Source organism: Apaloderma vittatum, unplaced genomic scaffold (genome assembly GCF_000703405.1).
Source record: "Apaloderma vittatum isolate BGI_N311 unplaced genomic scaffold, ASM70340v1 scaffold2716, whole genome shotgun sequence".
Taxonomy (NCBI): domain Eukaryota; kingdom Metazoa; phylum Chordata; class Aves; order Trogoniformes; family Trogonidae; genus Apaloderma; species Apaloderma vittatum.
Genome location: NW_009719811.1, coordinates 113222 through 135948, shown reverse-complemented (window position 1 = coordinate 135948; position 22727 = coordinate 113222). Strand labels below are relative to the sequence as shown.

Below are 22727 nucleotides of genomic sequence, written 5' to 3'. Positions count from 1 at the left end.
GTATTTTTCTTAAGATAGAGAATACTGTGATACTGCTAGTGCATAAGGTATGATGTATTGTGTATGGAGCATTCTATATCTCTGCATGCCATATGCAGAAACAAAATATGCAGAGGATGAAGGATTAGGATTACATTACTTATTGGTAGCTAATAGTGGTAACAAATGATTCATCATTACAATCAATAAACTGATTAAGTACCCATTGTATTTGTATTATACAATATTAACTTTGTTAATATTTTCTCAAATATATGTATTAACAGCTGAGCAAGTTTTTTAATTTTTCTTTTCAAAAAAAATGGCAGCAGATTGCTCGAAGGGGAATGGTAAGTTAGAGAACTTCCAGTCTGAGAGAGGACTGGTAACTTAGATTGCATTGAAATAACAGATTTGTGATAGAAGTGTTGAAATGGAGAATTTAAACACATTCTACTCCACTAATCTGTTACTTCTGAACCCCTCATAGGTTGGTTGATAAAGTAGCATTTTGGTTAAAATGCAGTGATGTCATATTGTGCTTCACAGTTAACTGGTATAAAAGACTAAACATATACATTCACATGCACATAATAAATGTGTAATACATATGTGGGCAATTTTTCTGTGTATGTTTTGGAATCTAAGTCAATGTGATTGGATACGTAACCTCAGCTGCTAAACACTTGCATATCGTACTAAAGCTTTATTTGACTGGCTCTTATCAATATCAATTTCTAAAAAGCATTTGGATAGAACTGTTGTAGAAGTTTGAGTCAGTCATAAAATTCAAGGTTTTTTTGTTATGGAACAACATTGTGGTTTACGCCCATTTGTAATATGTAATACATATTATTTGCAATAATTAGAGGATTTCATGTTAGTATTTTCTGCAAGAACTTTACATCTCTTCTGAGACTGTTTCAATTGCATAGAATACATTTTCTTTGGATATAGTATGGTAAATCATAAGTGGCTTACTTTCATGGTCATCTCTAATTGAATATAATTAATGTTTTGTCTTCAGTGTCTATCTGCTGAGCTATGTCTGTGCAGCATCTACATATTTCATGCAATTGAAATTTTCAGTTAAAATTTTCTGTTCTGAATAAGGTATTGAAGATTCTAAGATGCTTAACAATTTGATGATTACTCTTTCAGTTGTCTTTGACTTATAGCTGGTTTTCTTCACTGTGTGATATAAATACAGTAGGACATAAAAAGAGATTTTAATAATAGCTTGGCCTCGAAATTTTGAGGCTAATTTCAATATCACAAGAAAACAGAGTTTCTGTTAGAGCTATTGCTGTTTATGTTTGGGGTCTTTTCTGTTTGTTTTAAACCAACAGTTTTCTACAGTATTTTCCCATGCCTGAACAGGGATGTTTTTGAGCAACAGTCGATATAATTTTTTTCCATTTTACTAAAGTATGCGGTTTTATTATTATCTAAAGATAGACTGACACAATGATAATATGGTTTTGACTGTGGAACACATTTGTTTAAGTATATTTATGGTATTAACATACAGGGGAAGAAAATTATGTATGTATGAGTGTTATAGTTGACTTTATCATAGAGTTCTCAAGAATCAGTACTGCTGAGAGATATGAGCTTAGTTCAAGTTTTCTCTCGGGATATGTTCAAAACAGGAATAAGTTATGCAATGGGAAAATACATCTATAAATGGAATGTTGCATCTTCACAGTAATAGTTTGATTCTCATTTCTACACATAAATTTTCTCCTTCATATTTTGGTGAGGTACAGTGGTAGAAAAGAGCTATTTTGGTGAAAGGGGGAATATTTTTTTCATTATTGGACTGTCCAGAGTTCCAGACACCGTCTTCCTTTTAACAGTATTGGGAAAAGATGCATTAATTAGTGTATCGGTGTGCTTGATAAGTAGATTTACTTTCTTAGGTGCTGAATCAGTAGTAGTGCTGAATAGCAACAGATAAATTCACAAGTTCCAACATTTAATAAGGATTAAGCTGAATAAAGATTATTATATTAAGGTCTCATTTGATTATACACTTAGAGTCTATTGTTTTAGTTAAAACTTTTATTTTATTGTCCTGGTAAAGTTGAGTAAGTTTACTAACTTGTAAAATTATCATCTTTTCATCTCTTTTACTTATGTTTTCTTCCCTTTTATTTTTCTTTCATACAGGCCATGCAAGTAAAGGTACAGGTCCAAGTGCATGATGTGTCTTTGTTTTAGCTTTAGAGATGATCAGGCTCCAGGCATTCTTTCCATTGATCATAGCAGTGGCGTCACAAAGTGAAGGCCCAGGTTACACCTCCTATAAATTTTCTCTGAGTCAAAGTGGCAGTATTTAACCAGAGCAGCTGAAGTTCCCTTTGGCACTCCCACACGTTGCTTAATGTGAAAATGTAGTGATTAGATGTGCATTCTGCCTCTGCTGTCTTTCTGCATTCTGGTATTTTTGCTAATACATTGAAGCAGACATTGTAAAAGCAGTGCTTAAGTAGATTAATCAGAAACATATATTTAGCTTATGATATTCAACAAGAATATATGGGAGAAATGTGCTATAACATACACCCTGTCTGTAGGTGAACTCTATATTGTATTAGAACCAGTAAGTTTAAGTAAAATACAGAATTCAAATCCTATATTTTTCAAAAATTAACATTATCTTTACTAAAGATTTGAAGTGTGACATTTTTCCCCCACCTTGTATGCTTGTGGTGCCGTGAAGAATTTTTAATCAATTAAATGGGAAGCGCAAGTTAAAAAGTGAGTAATTGTGTTTAACTAATAGATCTGATTTCACAGTTTCTATTACCAAACTTCCCCAAGTATATAAAATGGGATTTAATGAATGCTCTCATGAAAATCTTGGAGAATTGAACATTTAAGGAGGGCTGAAAGTACTAAAAATAGTAATTACATCATCATAACCAGTTTTAGCTGATTTTTTTTTTAATTCTAAAATGCTTAACACTTAATTTGATGATTACTCCTTCAGTCTTTCTTGACTTGGTTTTCTTCACTATGGTATAAATACAGTAGAACATCAAACGAGATCTTAACAGCATGATTAATTATTTATAGCAAAATATATCCAATATATCAAATTTATCCAATTTAACACAATTTATTGTGTTTATTCACGTAGGTGCATGTTAGAGCTGCAGCAGACATAATTTTATTGTCATTTAGGTTTCTGTATGTGATTCTGCTTAGGTACTTATCAGCAGGGGTTGTGAATTTGCGGACAGCAGAATTTGATGGCAAAGGCAGAATGGATCTTCTTTCTATGGTTTAAAAATGTTCAGGTTTTAAGGTTCACCTATCTTTTTCATATCTAGTTATTAATCTTCAATGAAGGTAAAGAAAATTGGATGTGTAAAATGTCCTCAAGCATAAAGATGCATAAAAGTAAACCAGTGTATCTCCTCCTTTTCTTTTTTTTTTTAAATATATATTCTATATTTTGTTAGCCCTTATTTAAGATGCATAGTGACGCCACTGGCATACAGTGACACATTGTGGGATTTGTTTGTCTGCTGTGAATGTAGAGTACAAATAATGTCATTATTATAGCCATTACATCACTGCTATTTCTAAGGCACTTCCAAAAGCAAAGCTTTGAGGCAAAGTACTCTTTTGCAATTGTTAGTTCCTTAAGAAAAGAAGCCACATCCATTGTGTGTTCCCTCTGACCTGCAAAATGTTCAACACCAGCCTCATACACAGAGATTCACCATCTGGAAGACAGAATTTGCCCAAATTTACCACTGAGTAGAATATGCACAGATGCCTTTTTTTCTTCCGGTGATTACTGTGATGATAGCATGGTAATGATCATTAAATAATGAATTGTGATGGATTTTGCTGTAGCCTCATGTGGAACTACACAATGCATTATAAAAACAGTAGTTAGTACAACTTAATTGACAGAGGGAAAAGGATGTGGAGGGTTAAATGCAAGCATTTGCTACTTTGTAGTGTTGTAGAAGCCTGGAGGCCTAGTCCTGAAATCTTATCTTAGGCAAAACTCCCCTTGAGTATAGTAGGAGTTTAATCTAGGTACAGAATTCAGAACTGGGCTATTTTTATGTTGTTGTTGTTTACCATATGTTCATATGGTCTAAAGGTTTTGGTTCGTTGTCTCATAAATGAAAAGTTGTGTGTGAAATACTGTTGTACAGTGTCTGTTGTAAGAAGATAGGGCAGATGTTATTCTGTTGTGCTGTTTACTTCTCCGTCTCCTTTGTTTTCCTATTACTCATGGTCTCCAAAGATGCAAAAGATTTAATTTTTCATCCCAGAGTTACCTATATTAATCAAAACCAAAGAGCAGTGCTTTTCCCATAGGCACTAATTCATTGGCATTTTATTGAATTGAATCAAAGCCTTGGTATTTTTCAGTTGAGACAAAGCAGACAACATTCATTCATCCATTCAGACCCTGGATATCTCTCTTTACATTTGTTAGAAACTTAACATAAACATCCTGAATTTGTTTCTGTGACACTGAGAACTAATAGAGTCCCATGAGACCAACTCAGCTTTTAATTCTAGTGTTGTTTTTCATTTGAGAGATAAAATGCAGAGAATATAGTTAGATTCATGTGTATGAAAGCACAGAAAAGAATGTTACTGCTATTAAAATATTACTGTTATTGCAGTTTCTGCATTGGCACACACCAAAAGCATTACTTTACATTTCCCACTCAAGACTGTACACTCTTCCTCTAATGTGGCATTTGTAATTAATTGTCCTACATCGGGAACATAGTTTCCTTGGATAATTAGGGGGAGAGCATGTTGGAAAAGTGTGCAATTAGAGGATTAGTCACTTACTCTTCTATTTTTTTACATTTTAGTCTGGAGGACAAGATCAAGAGAGAAAGAAATCAAAACGTAGAGGGGATTTGTACTCAATACAAACATCCTTGATCGTGGCTGCACTTAAAAAGATGCTTCCTATTGGTTTGAATATGTGTACCCCTGGAGATCAAGAGCTCATCTCTCTGGCTAAGACTAGATACAGCCATGTAAGTGTATACTTTGTAATAGTTTATTGTGCAAAATAAGCAGAACTTTATAAACTGAACTATGAGGCATAGAAGTCTAAGCAGTCAATATAATTGAGTATACCAATGTAGTGTAAGCAGTTATAGCTGCTAATTGTGCTTTTGCAAGAAAAAGTGTTGTGTGTTGACAGCTGTCATGATTTCTGTGTCTTTTTCCATTTGTATACAATGTGCATTTTTACATATATTTATTCATTTGGACCAAATACTGAAATACCATTAGTTAGCTTTAATTCTCTTCAAAGTTTAATCCTTGTTTTGTGGTCAAAATTAAAGCAAGCCTGTCTCCCATGGCATTCTGGTAACTTACATGCTTTGAAAGCAAAAGTACATTTAGTTTCAGTATGAAAATAATAGCTTTTTTTTTTTTTTATCTTGTACGTGTTTATATGCGATGAATCATAATCTGAACTGTTAAATACTTCTACCTTTCTGCAGAGAGACACAGATGATGAAGTCAAAGAACATTTACGTAACAACTTACATTTACAGGAAAAGGTAATATAAAAAAATCTGTCTTAAAGGTGCTGATGCACACTTTTAAAACACAGTAGTCACAGTTTTGTTCATCATAATATGTAAAAAAAACCAAAACAAAACAAAAAGAATGTGAAAAGCTCTTAGAAATTGCCATTTTAACTTTTCCTATTTTTTTCATGACAGTAATTGTTTATTTGTAGCTTTGGCTGGTATTTTCAAGTTTCAGAAAGTTTTATAGAAGTGTAAGAAATTGAGATATTGGTAATTTTAAAGCTATAATTACTTAGAATCAACTTGATCCACGAAGAAAATAAAATGAAAACTATAGTATTTCAATTTCTCTTTTTAAATTTAACTTGCACTAGTTATTAAATAGTATTTGTAAGAATATATACATTTTAAAGTGGCTATGATAAAATAAGAAAAGCTTGTGTTCCTTTTAACACTTAAGGGGTTTGCAAGCGCATTTATGTTCCTACTATTTATATGCTGAATACACTGTAAAGGTGATAGCAAAATTGAGCCCTCATCATTCTGTAAATAATAAGTAACTTAGATCATTGCCTACAGTCTGAACAAAATAAGTGTAACTCATTTATCTGTCATGGGAGATGACTGATTCGTTGCTATAAATTTGTCCTTACATAAATTTAAATTGAACACACTAAGTAATTCTAATGTGTTTTTTCTGTTTCTGCCTTGCAAAATACCCAGAACCCTTGGCTGTAACTCTTCACGTACTGAAATTCAAGCCGCCTCTTACAGACTTCTTAAACCAGTTTTCCACTGTCAGTACAGAAGTCCTGGAAGGAGTTAAATGCAATCCCAGCACTAAATGTGCTTCCTTATTTTTAATGCAGCTAAATGGGAAGCAGATGTCCCAGGGTGCTTTATCTGGTTTCATGACATAAAAATACAGAATCTTGCTTGGAGATTGAGTGCAGTTACCCAACACTGTACAGAATCTAATTCCGTTTTTCTGAGCAGAGAGCAGATGTTAATTTGACTCAAAGTGGACAGATTAAGTGGGAGCATCTATAACATCTTTATTACACTGTGAGAATAATAGCGGTAGTAGTCAAATTCAGTATCTTCATTCAGCAGCTGATGTATGAAATCTGTTGGGTTTTAGTCTGATGATCCAGCTGTGAAATGGCAGTTGAATCTGTACAAAGACATTTTGAAGAGTGACGAACCTACTGACCCTGAGAGAAATGTGGAACGTGTGCAGAGGATATCAGCTGCTCTCTATCATCTGGAGCAGGTGAAAAGTTAAATGTTTGTACTCTGTTTAAGTAGCACGAGGTTTTTTTTCATTGTAGAGGTTATTTCAACTTCTGTCATTACTGAAGTTTCCAGATAAAAATTACTTTTGCACATGCGTGCATACGCATGCGCCTGTGCACATGCAAACGTGTGTATCTGCGAAGTTTTATTGTCTTCTGTTGAAGTGCCTCAGTTTAGCTTTAGGGAAAACTTGGGATCTATTTGCCTCTGTAAAACTTTGTGAACAGTTGCAAGAAGTATAGTATAGAAATCATCATTTAGTAGCTGAAAACTCTGCAAGTTTAGAAAGACGTATTTGCATGTGCACTTATTTTTAATATGGCGGGTTTAGCCTGTCTTCTCTTTCTGCACCTGAGGATGCTGCAGTAAGTTTTAAATCAATTGCCTGATAATTCCAATGATACAATTTAAATACAAAAAGGCATTTGTACTCTTCCCAGATGAGCTTAATCCATTTCATCCATGTGATATAGTGCAGAAATTAATTCACATGAACACTTAAATGTGCATAGTTAGGAACAGACCAAACCAGGTTGGAATTTTAACAAGGAGTTGAACACATGAGATGTTCTGGCATCTTGAGCCCTTCTGTGTAAACTGGAGGGTACCATATATAAGGCCCTTGTATTCTTTCTTACTAACTTTAAAGCAAAAAAAAAAAATCAAAGCAAAAACCAACAAATAAAAATCCCCAAAAGAACATTTTTTTTCAGATGATAGGGAGCATTTGTAACATTTTCTGATTTTCTAACTACATTAACCACTAGGTAAGAAGAAAACTTTGAATACAAATTGAAGAGTTTCCACTGTATGTACTAAAGATATTTTGCCATAGGTTGAACAACCTCTGAGATCAAAGAAAGCTGTCTGGCACAAACTCCTGTCAAAGCAACGCAAAAGGGCTGTGGTTGCATGTTTCAGAATGGCACCATTATACAACCTGCCAAGGTAAATGGCATAAAGGTTTATGTTTTTGTAACTTTTGCTTATGTTTCTGAGTGCAAATATTGCTTGTGTTTATACCTACAAGTTTTTTTGACTGTTGGGCCTACAAATTTTTTTTAAGACACAAAAGAGTTGATTGGTTATCAGCTAATTCCTCACAGTAGCAAAATACTTGTCTCATGACAAATTACCAGAGGGGGAAAAGACCATGGGAATTACACTGCTTCAAAATCAAAATCCTTCATTTCTGTCAGCTGTTACTCTGTATAGTTCCTCAAGGTATCTCTGAAAATTGTTAAGATGTTGCTGTTTCTGTCCTTTTTTGCCTTTCATTGGTTGCTCCTTTTACTTTTTATTCTCCTGTGTTTGCATTCTTTTTTCTTTTTTTTTTTTTTTAACTTTGTGTGACTATTCCTATTGCATGAATGCTTCATGCTCTTTAGCTTGTCTGAGGCAATCTTTAGCTACTACATTAGAAAGGTTAATGCATTAAAGAAGCTATTGGGGCAGAGCAGTGCAGAATGATATTTTGGACTTTTATGTTGCACTGCTTCGTACTCCGGTTGAATGTACATGCCTGAAGCTCCGAGACAAGGCGTATCCCGTGCCTGGATCCATCTTTAAACAGATTATTAAGACCACGCGGCAGTGGGATCTTTTCCTTTACCCTGTTCCTTCTCAGCAAATCTGCTTTTTATTCAAATATGGCCTAAGCACATCTTTCTTTGCCTCTCACTGTCTTCTGCACTTTGTCACCCTTTATGTTTAATATTTTTGTTGAAAGATTGTTTGCAAAGTATTCAACAGAAGGGTTCCATTGCATTTTCAAATGCCTTTATTAACGCCAATCCACATGGGTGATGTCAGCTAAAGGCCTGTAGCTCTGCCGCTAACATACTGGAAGAATATTAGGTTTGCACAAGAGAAGTAAGAAGGCAGTTATACTGTAAAAATCACACATCCTTCCTTTACAAAAAACAGTAGTTCTAGACTGTAATAACCTCTCTAAGTTGTCACACTACCACCAGGCCATCTTTAAAGAACCAGAGAAATGGAAAGATTTAAGTACAACATAGGAACAAACTGGCTAATATCAACCCTTTCATCTTCACGAACTGTGTTTGGAAAAACAAGAGGAAGTGACATGAAGAGCAACCATTTCAGTATAACATTCTTGTGACTTTTTTTACAACCTTATTCTGGTTTTATAAATTCTTAAAACTTTGGAATATATGTGAGCACCCCAAAATGGTTATTCAGATTTTTGCCTTTAAAAAAACCCCAATTTGATTTATCATTTTTGAGGTTGATGGAACACTTGCCAAGGGGAAAAATGGGTTATGAATCTGTATTTTCATTTTCAAGAAAATATGGAATAAAATTCATTCAAGTAGAACATTTACATTATCTGTAATTTTCATTAAAAACTTTTCTGCGTTATAAAGATTGAGGTTGGTTCTTCTCAAAATTCATGGTAGAGGAGTTTACTCCTAATTTAAATATGAATGGGAGGCAAGTCCATCCAGCTATTTCATGCTGTAGATTCTAAAAAAGAAATGTAATAAAACTATTTTAGCCAATTAATTGTGGTGTCTGCACTTCAAAACAAGCAAGAATGAAAAAATACTTTGGACTTAGAATCATAAAATCATAGAATGGTTCGAATTGGAAGAGACCTTTATAGGTTGTCTAATCGAACACCCATGCAGTGAGCAGGGACTTAGAAGTATATTGCTCAACTGATAAGTGCAGAACAAAGTTTTAAAATCCATTAGTTTGTAGATACATGTTTTTTCTAGATAAATCATAGGATTCTGACAGGAAAATAAGGCTTCACACTATTATGCACCTATAACTATCTCCATCATTTAAATAGATTGTGTTGTTAAGACATCTTTGAACCCTAGGGGGATTATTTCAAGTGGTGCATGATTAATTCTAGGAGCTGTGTAAATCACTTTGAAGCAGAGTTTTAGATGCAGCTCTCCTGCCTTGTGTATTTCCTCATTTTAGTTGCACAGTTATATTAGTTCTAAATTTGATGCTAGAATCAATTAATTTAAAGGGTAGTAAGCAAACACTACAGTGGTACCCTTTCCTTTATCCTAGAGAACATTAGTCAGTGAATAATGAGCTTTTTCTTTTGAAAAATTTCTGGACATTTAGGTGGCTTTAAATATAATTTATGGCTAATATCATATTTTAATCTTCATTTTCCTCAAAATACATTCTCATGTGTATCAGTTTTTAGGAATTTCAGTAAGATGTTTTGGAAATTGAAATGTCTATTGATGTGCAGGTGGTCATTAAATCATAGGAAAATGACTTCTGCCACAAATTTTCCAAATACTCCCTTATCTGAGAAGTGCCTGGAGATAAAAAATAGTTGTGTTTTAAAATAATTCTGATTTTCAAAGAAAAAAACATCAGTTAAGCCAGGAAATACTAATTCTTCATGTTCTGTGTTTAATGAAAGTACATGGCTTTGAGAAAGTGTTTTATGTGATAAATGTTTTCTCTGAGATGTGTGTATTTATGTTTGATGTTTTAAGGAAATTTAACTTGTAAAAAAATTTGTCTTACTGTCTGTCATCTGTATATGCACATAGATACAGCGAAGTTGTACATGGCAATTTTTCATACACAGTTTACAAATACATTCTTTCTGACTACTTTATTGAACTTAACTCGTGCCTTTCTTCAATGAAAACCTATATGCTTTTCTTCAGACACAAAATTAGCAATTTCTTCCTGAGCACCTTTCAACGTGTTTGGCTGGAAAAAGTACATGAAAAAACTCAGTATGACAGGCTTATACTCAAGTTAACGGTAATGTAACTTGTGGAGAGCCTCTTGCTTATGCACACACTTATTCCTTCCCAGCCATGATTTAATGTTATCATAAAACATGGATTTGTACAATTTTCGCAGGCGATTCTGATTGGTCAGTTTTTGAAATTTGATAATAAAATGGCAGCAGCACCTCCAGGAGACCCTAGACGCTATTCTGTTATAAAATAACAATTAATGTGCACAGTGTGTTTAAATAAGTCATAGTATATACAGCCAATTTGTATGGCTTTTATTAGTGGTGCAGGATAAAAGTAAATGAAAAGGCTGTATGAACAACTTCTGTAAGCTCATGTAGTGGATCTGAATAAAATTTTCCCCCAGATGTAAAGATGGAATGGTTTGGCATTACCATGTGTAGTCTTATTGCCATGAGCTGTTTTTTTTGTGGAAAATTAAAGTAATGAATGCTGCACAGTAGTAATTATTATGCCTAAGATTTTTCTAAAATAGTCCATTTCTAGAGCAGATTTTGTGTATTGCAAATCTGGCTTCTCTGAGGACACATAAATGCTACCCTGATCTGGAAGGGAATAAAAAGAAGCCAAGGTTAGGCTTCCCTGTGCAGAAGGTGGCAACAGTTGTGTGCAGATAACGTGCTGGAAAGCACTTGATAATCATTTTGTGTGGATGGCCAACTTCTGCTGTCTCGATGTCTTAAGTCTAGTAACCTAGATTTACACCTCGTAGGTGTAAATTCCACCCGCTCAGTCTGTTCAAGTGTGTATTTTTGCCATGCGTGCGTTAAGGTTCCAGTCAGTCGCGCTGTTTCACATGTGATATACGTTAGCACTCCTGAGGCCTTCAAAGCACCAAGTAACGTACCCATACATGTATAAAAAACCCCACGAAGCATGTTCAAAAGCACGTGCGGATTTGCCACTTAATGTGAGTTACGTTTTGCATTTTGTTCCACTGACCAATCAGAGGATCAGAATTGTACAAATATGTATCCTTACTAATCATTAACCACCTGAGCTGTTATACTATGTTCCGTTACCCCTCTTGATCTCACTTTCACAACCCCCCCAGGCACCGTTCTATTAACCTCTTCCTCCATGGCTATCAGAACTATTGGATAGAAACAGAGGAATATTCCTTTGAGGAGAAACTAGTTCAGGATTTGGCTGTAAGTACTGACATAACTGGGCATGTTTTTCAGTGCCCACTTTAGTGTATAATTTGTGTACCTACTATAACCTATATTTAATTTTTGTGTACTGTATGCCTGTGCATAAACTTAAAAAACACCTTATGCTTCAGGGCATAAGGTCATTTCCTGCTGTAGTCAAAAAGACATTTGCCTTGTGATGCACGCTGAAGTGCATTCAGGTGGTTTATGCCTTCAGACAAACTATGTGATACTCGTTCTTGGGAAGAGAAATGGATTAGATGAACTGTCAGACTATTTTTATCATTATGGTAATTCCTATGTTCCTATATTTTACTTACTCTTTTTTTTTTAAAGCTTAACACAATTGATCCTTTTCCCCTTTTTAAAATTTTTGTTGATGCATAATATTTAATTTTAACATTTTCAGCTTTGATATAAATTATTTTTGCTATTTTCTTGTTGATGCATCATGATGAGAAGTAAATACATATAGCCATATTCAGCAAAGATTTAGTTTACATATATACTAGATAAAAGTGATAGGTAAACTTCAGCATTTTGTTACTGAATACTGATTTGGAAAGCCGACTGTTTTTCTCTTCCCTCTCTGTAATTTATCTAAAATACTTCTAAGGAGCCTAGCTCCATAGTATCTAAACACCATGAAAATGAACATGGATCACGTGAAGATGTATCAGGAGATGCTGCAGTGTTAGCAAAAGTGGTCATGTACTTTTTTAAGGCCCATTGGTATAGAAGATGGTATGATTTTTCAAATCTACAGATAATATATTCTTCTCATACTCTGGACAATTATATGGTCACAGTCTTAGTTTGGCTTTGTTGTTCCTTTCTGAAGGAAGGAATGAGGCCACTAATCAAAACAGTGATTATCATTCTTTCAGATTTACTAGAGAAGTAAATTGAACTTATGTAATGACAATTATTATTACAATAATGCTACAATAATTACAAACCCTACAAAGGGGTGATAACACAAGTAAGGAAGGTAAAGGTGATGCGCTGCTCTTTTGCCAGTGCTGTCTATGTTCTATTTCAAATTGCCTAAAAATGTTTGAAGTTGGTGGTAAGAGCAGTCCTTACATGTGTTGAATCAAGGTTACCTAGACATTATATTTGAAAATATTGTAGCAAACCGTAGTCTCAATAGGATGTATCTAGTGATATTATTAGAAATAATTCCATTTACCAATAACTCTCCTGCTAATAGCAGAGCTGGGAATTTCGTTCAATTATGGCCCACTGGAAACACATAATTTCTGCTGAATAAGGCTTCCCTAAGATTTTCACTCTCTCATTATCAAAACCTTGCAAATGAGAAACTTCTAATGTTACTGTCAAATGTGAGTAAGTCAGATACTGTAACTCCTTCTCAGTCATACAGGTGCATAATGTTGCAGGTTATGCTGTAAGCTGCTGAATAACATGAATACTGGAAGTTAATATAAATAAAATTACTGGAATAGTTTCCTAAGCTTAATTACTCAATTGTTTTCTTACTCATGAAGCTTAATTTGTGTATTCTGATATAAATCTTGAGACAGACACCTCCAAAAAAAGAGGAAGAGGAAGAGGAAGAGACTGAGAAAAATCATCCTGATCCACTTCATCAGATTATCCTCTATTTCAGTCACAGTGCTCTCACAGAGCGCAGGTAAAGTGAGCTGTGTTGAAAAGCACATTGAGTAAAAGCACACAGTAACTGAATTTCTAGTAATGCTACAGAAGTGATTTAACACAACTGCAGTTCGTTATTGTCCAGAGTGAATATTTTTTTTGCCTCTCAATTTCATGGGAGTTTTAGAATCATAGAATGTTTTGGGATGGAAGGGACCATTAAAGGTCATCTAGTCCAACTCCCCTGCAGGGAGCAGGGACATGCAACCAGATCAGGTTTTTCAGAGCCCTGTCCTGACCTTGAATGTTCCCACGGATGGGGCTTCCACTACCTCTCTGGGCAACCTGTTCCAGCATTTCACCACCCTCACAGTGAGAGATTTCTTCCTTATATATAGTCTATATCTAGCCTATTTTAGTTTTCATGCATTTAAACCCAATATAAGCTATATCTTGAGACAAATATTGACAATTTTTGACATTTTAAAAGCTTAGTAAACACCTAATAACCAAGCATGAATTCTCATAGAAACATAAAGTCTGCAGGAACTGCTGTTTCATTCCAAGTACCCATTCCCTGGTCCCTGCTGGTAACAGATGTGTGTTCTTGTTGGTGGTAGTCATTACATTTTATTAAGTAAATCTGAAAATATTTCATTGATGATTAGCATGAATCTTTTTCAGTGCCTGTTTTCAATGTAGGCTGTTGATTAGAATTTTGTATGAGTACTCTGGTGCTTCATATACTTTTTTTACTAAATGACTAATATAATCTTGCCATCTGACAGTTATAATTATTCTGTCTTATATGTCCATAATACTTCTCTGCACCTGCACCAGACAGTGATCCTTACTTAGCCAACATGACTAAGTTGGATGTCCAAATATACCTCTAAATTGTTTAATTAAAAAGTCAGAGACTTTGTTTGAGGTAAGAAAATACATCTGTATTTTGAGGTAAGAAAATACATCTGTATTTTGTAACAACATTTCAAGTAGACATGTACCTACTGTAATAAAATAGCCTTTAATAAATATAGCAATTAAATATTAGTAGGTGTGTGACATCTTCTTACTGCATAATAAAATAATTTTAAATATTTTTTACACTTCATAGCAAACTAGAAGATGATCCTTTATACATTGCCTATTCCGCCATGATGGCAAAGGTAAGTACATCCTTTCTGGCCCTCACTCTAGTCAAGTGCTCTCCATTAATTTCAGATGCTTTTTAAAGCTTTTCATTCTGTTTCGTACATGGACTGCTTTATACTAGTAATTTCTGCATTTTTAATGCAGCAAATGCTATTCAGAATTATATATAATAGGAAATTTCATACATTAGAATAATACTATGAAATTTGAACAGGTGCAAACCTGTTGATGCTACTCGGCACTTTGTTTTGTAGAGAATTAACTTGTGAGCAGTCTTAACATCTTAGTTATCTTTATTCTTTGGGTAGTTATTTTGGAATGAATATTTGAAGTCTGTCAAAAATAAATGGACAGTTTTTGTAACATATTGATTACAGTTGACCCTCGTGAGGAGAGTTTGTCCGTGAAGGTAAGTATTACGGATAGAGATATGACACAACAGCAAACAGCCTTTAGTTACAGGGTGTGTGTGCAGTTCGATGAATACTCTGAAGTATTCATACAGTAGGGAATATCAGCACAAATATTGTATGAGCACAAATATTTACAGTTACAGTGATTTTAAAGCTTCTTATTGCCTTTAATTATTGCTTGGAAAAATTCCTTTTGGCATTTTTGTAGAAATACTCTAGTAAAGATAGGCATGATGTTTCATAATAAGCAAATCTTGCCATTTCTGTTTCTGACATGAAAAGAGCTGTCAGGAAGAAGAAGAGGAGGAAGAAGAAGAAAAAGAAAAGACATTTGAGGTGAGAGTTTGAATAACATTTCTTTCTTTTCACCTAAAGTGCAAGTACGTTAAATAAGTCCACTAGAATAAATGCAAGACTACCACAGTGTGTATTGAGCTGGTTTACTAGGTTATTCATATAAAAGAAAGATGGTGTTTTCTGAAGTTTTCGAATCAAACAACTCATGGATTATGGAGGAAGATACCTTTCCAGATTTCTCATCTTCCTATTTTTTCTACATCACTTCCAGTCTGTATTCTGTTCTCATTTTTGTTCCCATACCTAGGAGAAAGAAATGGAAAAACAGAGAACTCTCTATCAGCAAGCTCGTTTACATGATCGTGGAGCTGCTGAGATGGTCCTTCAGATGATTAGTGCAAGCAAAGGTAATGTTCTCTGAAATTTAGAAGTATACATGATATATACATCTATACATATATATAGTGTACTATGTCATTATACCTAAGATATGTGTATCATACACAACTTGCATATGGCATATATTGAGGCAAAATAAACATAGTTACAACTGGACTAGGTAAAATTTCCAGACTGTTTTTCTGATGACATCGTTCGTAATTGCAAGTTCTAATGGCTGTACCCTTGTTTTGGCAGGTCATACAGGGCCCATGGTTGTTGAAACACTAAAACTTGGTATTGCTATTCTGAATGGTGGGAATACCATAGTTCAACAGGTAATGCTTTTCTAACTACTGTGAGTCTTTCTTACTTGTATAAAGGAAGCAAGTAATTTTGAGAATTTTAGTGCTTTGTTGTGATTTTATTTTAGTGCATTTAATTTTAAGCTGAAGAAATATCAGGTATTTTTGGTACAATAACAGTATTATCTCATGCTAGTAATTTGCATTTCAAATGCTAGTTCAGGAAGTTGTTAATTCATATAATTTTAATATAGATTTTTTTTTTTCCCTCCAAAATGTATGCTCTCTAGAAAATGCTGGACTACCTGAAGGAGAAAAAGGATGCTGGATTTTTTCAAAGTCTCTCTGGCTTGATGCAGTCCTGCAGGTAAAAGTATAAATTGTATTATTACAGTTAGAGTTCTGTTCACGTTGGTGTCTTACTGCTCAGTGCAAGTAGATTTCTTATATGTAAACTAGAGGAGTCACAGATTGTAGAATTCTTGTGGGAAAATTTCATGAATCAGAGTAACTCTTAAAGTATCCTTCCAAAGGAAAGAGTAACGCAAAGACTGTGTACGCCTTTGAAGGTTTAGTTTGGGAAGGCAGAAAAGAAGAATGTAGAATGTAATGGCACCTTTACTGGCCCCAGATCACTCAAGTTTTCTGTCTGAGCAGTTTTAAGAATGGAGAAAAGTAATCACTGAAGGAGAGACAGACCAGCAAAGCTTTACTAAGCTTTCAGTTGCTGCACATCCCTGATGATTTATGTCATCTCTGTCTCCTCACTGGAGTCCTCTGCATAGGAATCAGGTTTGTTAGAGCTGGCTGCTGAGACTGCAGGAGTCCATTCCTTTAATTAATCAGGAGTTCAAATTAGTGAAGGTAAAGGACTCCCAGAAAGAAAGTGGAGACTCTTAAAGTACACAACCTCCTTTACTCAGCCTTTTAAAGCAATAGAAGGGTTTCGAAGAAGTAGACTGGGGATTAGAAGTGGAGAAGCTGTATGAAGGCAGGAAAAAATGTGAGTGGAATGGTGACCTGTACCGCAGAAATTATTGCTGAGTAGTTGCACCCTAATTAAATAAGATCTGTCTTGTAATTTTTCCATTTATGTAGAACAGTTTAGCAAGGACTTGCTCAAACAGGACCTGCAGTGGTGATACTATCAATTGTGTGTGTCTGTATTGTTCAGGAATTCATTTTAAAAAGTTTCGATAAAATGACTTGAACACTGACATGAGAATGAAAATGATGCTTTAAAAAATGCTTTTGGTTTTAATAATACCACTTGATAGTAGAATATGTGACTGCATCACTGTTCAACTGAAAAAAGAATAGATAGTCCTAGAATTCTATTTGGACTGTTTTAGTGAAAGTTCTGACTGGGTAGTGAGAAGAATCATCATCTGCTATTCCACGTGCTGGGCTATGCCAGATGAGCAAAAGAAAATGCAGATAATCAAGAGTATTTTGACCTTGGAATCTCAGGTTCCATATATGTCTTCTGAATATGGAATCAGAGATTCCATACATCAGACATACATGCATAATATATACAGTAACAATTTAATATAAATAACAGTGATAACTTAATGGGAAACAGTGTGACAGAAATAACTGCAGTAGTGTCCTTTTGGCAGGCAGGTTTAAGGTCAATATAAAGAGTAATGTTTCAGGTTCTTTTTCCACTTTTCATTTATGTTACTGGAATTTAAGTTAGGTAAGTGGTGAGACCTGACCTGAGACTCATTTCTTATCAGAAATGGACACTGAGCCTTTATTTTTATTCCAAGCCCTTTTATTTAATATTCATATTAAATAAAATACGAGGCAGTGCACATCACAGTGTGTCAAGATTAGTTGTTGAAGGCTTCCAGAGATTTCCTAGAACATAATTTTTCATCGTGTACTATAATACTTCTTTGTTTGTTTATTGTGGTGTTCTTTTTCCCCAATATAAGTGTTCTTGATTTGAATGCGTTTGAGAGACAAAATAAAGCAGAAGGCCTAGGAATGGTTACTGAAGAAGGAACTCGTAAGTAGAATAATATTGCTTCCAGCAGTGCTTAAAACATTATGTTTGCTTCCTTCTTTAACTAGAACTGTCATTTACTGTGGCTTGAGTTGTCATTGATGAAATTATTATAAGTAATTCTAGACTTTGAATTCTGAATATGCTTTATATTTACAAAATCTTTAGCAATAGTTGTTTTTAAAAAAATTGTGATTTCTGATATTCTTATCCTGTATTCTTGTTATTTTTCTTTGATCCACAGTCATCGTTCGTGAGCGTGGTATGTTTGGGTTTATGGTTTTTGATACTATTGCTGCAAAAATGTGTTGCAAAAAGAGAGAGAAATCTCTTGTTGCATCTTCCCAGATATCTTTAGGTTGAGCTTTATGGTCTGCAGCAGGTTGTGTGTTCAGCTTGGATAAAGAGTTTGATGCTTTTTAAAAAAATGTCATTTGTATTTAAGGCATGATACTAGTTATGACTAACCATTTACTTATATCCTTTTGCTTTCGTTTGTTTTTACCCTTTTTTTAACCATGGATGCATTGGAGTGCTAAATATTTTGGCTTCGCTTTTTCTGTCTCAGTTTTTCTTTTCATTATTATCAGTCTGTTTCTTTTAAATTGCTTTAATGCTTTTATAATAGTGGGTTTTATTAGAATTTCAATTTTAAAGGTTGCTACAAGATTATGTGTTTGCATCTTTAATCATAACAGTTCTCACATACTCATTGTATTTATATATTTTAAAGGTGAAAAAGTGTTGCAGCATGATGAATTTACTCGAGATCTATTTAGGTTTTTACAACTTCTCTGTGAAGGACATAACAATGGTAAGTGAAGTGAACTAATCTTAGGGAAAATGTGTGATGAATCTATTCTTGAAAAGAGTTGAATGGAGCAGATTCTAATTATTTTTCCTCTAATTAATTTAGTTTTCTGAGGGGAAACCGAGATGCCAACAATTTGAATTTCAGAGTTCAATTTGAATTTTTAAGTCTTAATGTAATTTCAGGTTTTATGCCAGTCATTAATAGCAAAGCCTATTGCAAGCTATGTGGGTAACAATTCTTCAGTTGTATTTGCCTTGTGGTCTCTACTGTAGTGCAGTTTCACCCCCTAAGCATCTGTACCCAACAAGGTACTTAAAAAGAGTGTATTCTCTATGTCTCCGTGAAAATACGAAAATTACCTGGTGTTTTTTATTCCCATATATACTAACCAAGCACAAATTATTTCTTATTTCAGATTTTCAAAACTACTTACGTACTCAGATGGGCAACACCACAACAGTGAATATTATCATTAGTACAGTTGACTATCTCTTGCGTCTTCAGGTGAGGAAAAAAATAGGAAAAAGGAGTATAACATATTTGCCTTTCCTTCATTTTTTTTTTATAAATTCACATTTTACTGGAATCAAATGTGAAAATCCTCTCTTCAGGGGTATCTAAAATAAAGAATTTTGATTTAATTTATTTCATCTCTTGTTTCCTTTTAAAATAGATGACCTTTCAGAAGTCTGTGTGAAACCACTTGTTTGTTAGTTTATACATCACTGTTCACTTCGGCAGAAAGCACAGTTAGATAAAAATGCATGAGGATTATATTGACACAGAAATACTAAATTTTTATCTGCTGCTGATCCAGCTTTTGACGATATAAATGCAGTAAGTAAATACTGCATACAGAAACCAAAAGTAGAAAACGTAACATTGTTTTTTTCTTAGGAATCAATCAGTGACTTCTATTGGTACTATTCAGGAAAGGATGTCATTGACGAGTCAGGACAACGTAACTTCTCTAAAGCTTTGGCTGTCACCAAACAAATATTCAATTCCCTTACAGAATATATCCAGGTAAACAAAATGTTCTGCACAAGGTACTAACCATGAAGTTCTATGATTACATGGCCTGATCATGTACTGTCATCTATTTGTAAATACTTCAGCCTTATTTTTCTTAATTTTGATAAAGTTACATGGCCCGGTGTAAAGTTAATATGAAAACATGTGAATGGCTGCATATCTAACATGATACAATGTATTACTTATGCACTAGATACCAAAGAGACCCTTGGAAGTTTCTCATGTAGTTTCATGGAAACCTGAAGTTCTTTTTTTCCAGGGAGAAATCTTACAAAAGCAAATTGTTTTATTTGTTTTGGTTTGGGGCTATTTATATAAAAATAAAAAAGATGCCTTGTGGGTTTTTTTTAGGGCCCTTGCATAGGTAATCAACAGAGCCTGGCGCATAGCAGGCTGTGGGATGCAGTTGTTGGCTTTCTTCATGTCTTCGCCAATATGCAGATGAAACTTTCACAGGTATTTTCAGTAGTCAAGTAATCCTCTGCATATGCTTATAAATTGCAGTCAAGTGGATGCTGAAAGCTGTGAAGCAGTTAACGTGCTGATACTCGTTGGTCATGCATGGAACTGTTGTAATGTGGAGGCCCAAGACTGAATCTTGGAGGACTAGCGTCTTCATACCACTCCTTTTAGCATTAATCATCACTGTGTACTTAACCTTTTCTAATATCAAACTCACTGTTTCCAGCTCCATCACACCTTTGTGATAATAAAGGTGGCAGTTCAGTCCCTTCCTCCCTCTTGCCAAAACCTGATGATCTGCTTGAGCAGAAGCGCTGTTAAGAGTGTGGTTCCCATATAGTGTAAGACTTCTGACAGTAATCATAATACAATGACAATGAAATGTAGCTGAAGAATATGAACTACATTTAGGCGATCATCCTGCATACTGTTCTTTCCAAATGTATTTAGTTTTCCAGATAAATGCAAAGAAAAACCTTATATTCCATTTATTTACAGGACTCTGCTCAGATTGAACTGCTTAAAGAACTGCTGGATCTGCTAAAGGATATGGTAGTGATGCTCTTGTCACTGCTTGAAGGTTGGAGCTTGGGTTTTTTTACGGTTAAATATGGTTGTCTGAGCTTCATAATGTAAAGTACAATAATTATGTTAATTTTATCTGGGTTTTAATTACCGTTATGGAATGTCAGGAAAAAAAAAACTATTTCATATTTATTTAACAATTATTCTGGAATATATGTAGTAATGAAAAAAAGGGGGCTGCCACAGAAAAAACATATTGAAAGAAAATTTGCAAAACTTTAAGAACTTTTTTTTCTGTTCTCAGCAAGAATATGAAATTTAGTTATTTAAAATGTAGCAATGCCAAATAACTTCTTTTTTTAACACACTACTCAGGTAACGTTGTAAATGGAACTATTGGAAAACAAATGGTAGACACGCTTGTAGAATCATCTAGCAATGTAGAAATGATTTTGAAGTTTTTTGACATGTTCCTCAAGTTAAAAGATCTGACTAACTCAGATGCTTTCAAAGAGTATGACCCAGATGGTAAAGGCATCATTTCAAAGAAGGAATTCCAGAAATCAATGGAGGCTCAAAAACAATACATACAGTCAGAGATTGAATTCCTGCTGTCCTGTGCAGAAGCTGATGAAAATGATATGTTTAACTATGTTGATTTTGTGGAAAGATTCCATGAACCAGCCAAAGACATTGGATTTAATGTAGCAGTATTGCTAACAAACCTTTCAGAGCACATGCCTAATGACTCGCGCCTTCAGACCTTACTTGAACCTGCAGAAAGTGTTCTTAATTACTTTGAACCATACCTTGGCCGCATTGAAATTATGGGTGGAGCCAAGAAAATAGAACGAGTTTACTTTGAAATCAGTGAATCCAGCAGAATGCAGTGGGAGAAGCCACAGGTGAAGGAATCCAAAAGACAGTTCATATTTGATGTTGTAAATGAAGGTGGAGAGCAAGAGAAAATGGAACTTTTTGTGAATTTCTGTGAAGACACAATCTTTGAAATGCAGTTAGCATCCCAGATATCTGAAACGGATTCATCTGAGAGGCCTGAGGAAGAGGAAGAGGCAGAGCCTTGTTACGTAGTAGATATTGGAGATGATGAGGAAGAAGAAAAGTCCCTGGAATCACCTTCAGCTTTTGCAATGGCCTGTGTTGCAGTGAAGAAGAACATTGCGAACTTTTTAAAAATGGTCACTGTGAAGAACCTAAGGAAACAATACAGGAAAGTTAGGAAGATGACAGTAAAAGAGATGGTGAAAGTGTTTTTTTGCTTTTTCTGGATCCTATTTGTGGGTATGTTCCAACTGTTCTTTACTATAGTGTGGGGAATTTTCCAGATTCTTTGGAGCACTGTATTTGGAGGTGGCCTGGTTGAAGGAGCCAAAAATATTAAAGTTACTAAAATATTAGGGGACATGCCTGACCCAACACAGTTTGGAATCCATGATGATGTCATGGAAGCAGAAAAAGTTGAAGGCGCCGAGCATGCTATCAGAAGTGACCTTGTGCAGTTTGTGAAGGGTGAAAAGGGAGAAGCTGACATCATCGCGGACATTTTTGGCATTCAAACCAAGAAAGAAAGTGGCTCAAAACATGGTCATGATGCTGGACTTGGAGATATTGCAGAAATCCTTGGTACTGATATCCAGACACCTTTGGAAAACACTGTTCGTAAGAAGAAAGGATTACAGGTATGTTGAAGAGATTTTGTATTTCTTTGCAGAAAACAATAATGATGCAAATACATTACTGAATTTTCTATCAGTAACTGAATAATTTGCCAGTTAAATGATTAATAAATGTTCTTTTTGAGAACTTCCTTTATAATCTGTACTCTTAAAAACAAACAGAAGAGTTTACTCGACAGAAAAATTCAGCCCAGTGTGTTTAGATTTTACTGTAGTGAATTGTTGTTATTGTTCATTTGGGATTTTATTCAAAACAAAAATTGCTAGCAG

At 34.6% G+C, this 22727-nt stretch overlaps 1 protein-coding gene across 1 annotated transcript in view; it reads left to right on the top strand.

Moving 5' to 3' along the window:
* Positions 1-22727, top strand: part of RYR3 (ryanodine receptor 3) — a gene marked incomplete at its 5' end in the record, with an annotated part of 50781 nt that overhangs the window by 12070 nt on the left and 15984 nt on the right. The window contains 20 exons of the mRNA XM_009870765.1: positions 2152-2166; positions 4839-5009; positions 5487-5546; positions 6661-6792; positions 7651-7763; positions 11643-11739; positions 13290-13399; positions 14480-14531; positions 15213-15266; positions 15535-15634; positions 15864-15943; positions 16201-16277; positions 17854-17927; positions 18169-18186; positions 18658-18738; positions 19154-19242; positions 19636-19764; positions 20125-20229; positions 20734-20815; positions 21136-22460. Of these exons, the coding sequence (XP_009869067.1) occupies positions 2152-2166; positions 4839-5009; positions 5487-5546; positions 6661-6792; positions 7651-7763; positions 11643-11739; positions 13290-13399; positions 14480-14531; positions 15213-15266; positions 15535-15634; positions 15864-15943; positions 16201-16277; positions 17854-17927; positions 18169-18186; positions 18658-18738; positions 19154-19242; positions 19636-19764; positions 20125-20229; positions 20734-20815; positions 21136-22460 (2964 nt within the window). The remainder of the gene's footprint in view (positions 1-2151; positions 2167-4838; positions 5010-5486; positions 5547-6660; positions 6793-7650; positions 7764-11642; positions 11740-13289; positions 13400-14479; positions 14532-15212; positions 15267-15534; positions 15635-15863; positions 15944-16200; positions 16278-17853; positions 17928-18168; positions 18187-18657; positions 18739-19153; positions 19243-19635; positions 19765-20124; positions 20230-20733; positions 20816-21135; positions 22461-22727) is intronic.